The following is a 3,465-nucleotide window of genomic DNA, read 5'->3' on the forward strand; positions in this document are numbered from 1 at the left end:
TTCCACAGACAATTTACTTCTGTGGAAAAAGATGATTCCCCAGTCAGTGAAACATGTACTGACTGTGAGTAGCTGGCTTCTAACCCATCTGGTGGACTGGTGTGGGCTCGAGGCAGGGGAAAGCAGTGCCAGTGCCAATGCAAATTTGCAGTTGACCAAAAATCAAGGAACGTTAAGCACTGCTTTTACACTCTGGAGGCCTCTCAACATTGGGCAGAACTGGCTGGGATGCGTGCCTTGACTACAAGCTGCCGGCAGCACCACCTTCGGTCCAGCTGGTGGGTCCTGGGTTTGCCTTCCTCCTCGGGCAAAACAGGAGATGAAGGCAGAGCAACTTTTAATTTGGATTGATGAAAGCAGGAAGGCCACAGTGCTGGGCTTTCTGTTCATGTCTCACTCCCGTCAATCAGGAAGTGGTGACGCAGGTTATGGGTTGGGTTTGAGGTTTTGGAAACTTTTTCTAAAAGTTGATCTCCTCGCTCCGTCTTATTTCTGAAGTGTGAAGCTGTGGTGAAGGCTGGTTGAGAGCAGAGGGATGCCAGCCAAAATGCAGCTCCTTATCAGATGTAACGGGAGGATTTTCCTGGCTATTTGTTTAATCCTCTTTGTGGGATACACGGCACAAGGTAAAACGGGGCGGTTGTTTTCTTGGTAATCCTCTTTCTGGGCTATGCAGCGGAGGCCAAGTAAGCAGCCTCTGAATTTTACAAACTGGCCTTCTTTTGGGGGTAATGAGATGTACCCAGAAAGTCTGCATTGCTAACATTTCCTTCTCTGGAGGGGGAATGGCAAGAAAATGTGCTTTTTGCAAGTGGAGCATTTCAGTTTCTGAGAAAAGACTTCATAAAATATGTTGCTGCATGTGTGTATGCTTTCAGTCTAGGTATCTCAATACGTATTTTTCTAAATGTCCCTTTCACAGTGGTCTGGTTACTGCTGTTAGTTACAGACATAGTATGTAACAGTTCTCATGTCATAACTACTAGGGTCTGCTTTCTGGGGGGAGCAGGAAAAGAAGCTAGTTGTAAGTATGAGGAAACTAAACGGTTTATTCCGTAAAATATTGCAACATACACCAGTAAAATGACAAAAGGGAAATATTGATTCATGATGCCGTGCCGGGTGGACTTGTGAGAGAAAAACTGCTCTTCAAGCATGTAGAGAGCATAATTTGTCCACAAACCAAAGCTGTGATAGTGATAGGCTCTCATTATGCATTACCACTCTGAGGCTGATCTTTGAGGGATTATGGCCTGCCTGTTCTATGTTGCTTATTTTCAAATTTTTCAGCTGCAGCTGTTTATTTTGTTGCCACTGTTATTACTAAAAACCTTCTTAATAATAGGCGAGGAGAAGAAAATAAGCATGAAAAAGGAGTATACTGTAGAAGCAGCAGGAAATTACACCCATGAGATCTTTTTTCTTTTACAGAAGAGTGTAGGAGGTAGCTGAAAGTCATCCAGTACATTATGGAAATATATAGGGCAATAGAGAAGTATAATTACAGAAAGATATTCCCAAGAAACTGAGAAAAAAAAAATAGATAAAGTGCCAACAGGGTGAGAATGCACCAGGAGGTTTCTGAACAAAGTAATTACATGAGACCAAGAGGAAGGATGAAATGTCACTGCTCTTATCTTTATTATGTGATCCTTATTTTGTCGTTTTGGTATTTTTTGAAGACCCACATTTTCAGTGACAGCCCCAGTCAGGCACCTGGGGAGCCCCAGATCTGAAAACTTGGGTTTTGTTGTGTCTAGGAGACACCTACCTGAACTGTCTGTCCTCAGGCGAGTGCTCCCAGAGCCTCCATAAACCCCAAACCTGCTCCCGTGGCACACTTTGAGTTTCTCACCTCCCCACCAGAGCTCACTGAATTTGAAGGGGGCAGAGCTGGAGCCAGCAGAGGAAGGAGAGCACAGGAGCCAGCTCTCTGCTGGGTGCCTTGTCCCCAGAGGTTTCCACATTATTTTCACATACCTCCACCTTCAAGGAGAGCTGCAGGAGGCTGAAGCCCCAGGTCCCCCATGGCTGTGCCATAGTGTGAGCTGGGGATGAGCCTTGCTGTGACAGTGGCAGTGGTTTCCCATGGACTTCCTGGAGCTGGGTGTGAGGGCATTCCCTGGGGATTTTTCATGGATTTCCTGGTGCTGTGTGCGAGATGTGCCTGATGACTCCGATGACAAAAATATCTCTTAGAATGTCAGTAGCCGGTTTAAAAAAAGGCTTCAGGGTTACTTTCATGGAGGTTGAGCAATCAGGGCCACACAAATTACTTTCACCCGCTCCTTTAAGCCTTATTAGGTGCTCATAAAGTTCATAGGATCTGGTGAATAACATTCTGGTCCTCGTGGACGGTGTGTGGCTGATTCCTTCAGGTGCTCCGATGCAGAGGGCGAGGTACAAGAGGGTGAGGTGCCGGCCTGTCGCCTGGTCCGCTAACTGCATCGAAGAGAAGGGGCCCTGGTTTTACATGCCCTCCGGTGGGGCCAACAGGATCCTTCCTCCCATGGCAGACCCGTCCTTGTAAGTTCATTTGCCACGTGGTTGTCATTAATGCTAGCACCCCAAAACGTGTTATTCCTGCCTTGACAGTCCTGTCACAGCGTGGCTCGCCCACGGTAACGTGAGGCTTTGATGTGTTCACCTAAGAGAGAAAATTGCCACTCTGCATTTCAGGATGAAGAGATACCAGGAGCTGAGCGACGTATTCCCTCTCTCGGATGAGGACGCCGGCTCTGGGTCCAACACCGTGATGGAAGCAGAGCCAGCCTCTGGGTCGGGGCTTGGTGACAATGACAGCTTCTCTGAGGCGAAGCTGCCCGTCTTCCTGGAGAGCCTGCGAGGCACCGAGCTGAAGGAAGAGCTGTCGGAGGAGGATTTGCTCCTGTAGGGTTGGAGACGTCGTCCTCATGTGCCGCTCCCTCGCCTCTTCCCCAGAGCCTGACCCGACAGCCATGAAGCGGTTTTAAACCAGCATCAATAAAAACTTTGCCTTAAGATCTTTACCCCTTTCGCTTTCTCAAAGCGCTGTTGTTCAGTCTGAACTGCCTTTTTACGCGTGTGCGTGCAGCAGCCATCCCAATGAAGGGAACAATAGTGACGGGTGCGCAGCCAGCTCTGTGGGAAAGTCGTCGTGCCCTGAGGGGATAAATTCCAACCCTTTGTGCGCTGGGAGCCGCCTGCACTTTTCCAGCAGTCAGCCAGTCGCGTATCCCGAAAAAGAGCCCGCAATCCTGCCGAAAGGAAAGGTTTATTCCCGCGGTTATGTCCTGAGGGGAGCCCCCGCAGCGCTGCCGCCTCCCGGCCGCCAGGCGGCGCCCTCCCAGGGCGGGCACGGAGCTGGAGGTCACGTGCAGCGGGGCGTGGTCCCGGCGCGGGGGTGGGCGTGGCCTAGGGGGCCGTAAGGTCACATGACCGGGGCGCGCGGCCGGGGACGGCTGGTGCTGGTGCGCGCGGGGCCGG

At 50.2% G+C, this 3,465-nt stretch overlaps 1 protein-coding gene across 1 annotated transcript; it reads left to right on the top strand.

Moving 5' to 3' along the window:
• Positions 1-466: 466 nt before the first annotated feature.
• On the top strand, positions 467-3,015 carry SRGN (serglycin). Its single transcript, XM_015633263.3, has 3 exons — positions 467-626; positions 2,379-2,526; positions 2,680-3,015. The coding sequence occupies exons 1-3, from the start codon at positions 536-538 to the stop codon at positions 2,891-2,893; spliced, it is 453 nt and encodes a 150-aa protein (XP_015488749.1). The 5' UTR covers positions 467-535; the 3' UTR covers positions 2,894-3,015.
• Positions 3,016-3,465: the final 450 nt, after the last annotated feature.

Source organism: Parus major, chromosome 6 (assembly GCF_001522545.3).
Source record: "Parus major isolate Abel chromosome 6, Parus_major1.1, whole genome shotgun sequence".
In the NCBI taxonomy this organism is placed as follows: Eukaryota; Metazoa; Chordata; class Aves; order Passeriformes; family Paridae; genus Parus; species Parus major.

Coding starts and splice junctions, on each gene's coding strand:
- SRGN (XM_015633263.3), top strand. CDS start 536: ATGCCAGCCAAAATGCAGCTCCTTATCAGATGTAACGGGAGGATTTTC. Junction 627..2,378: donor TGTGGGATACACGGCACAAG/GTAAAACGGGGC, acceptor TGATTCCTTCAG/GTGCTCCGATGCAGAGGGCG. Junction 2,527..2,679: donor CCCATGGCAGACCCGTCCTT/GTAAGTTCATTT, acceptor TCTGCATTTCAG/GATGAAGAGATACCAGGAGC.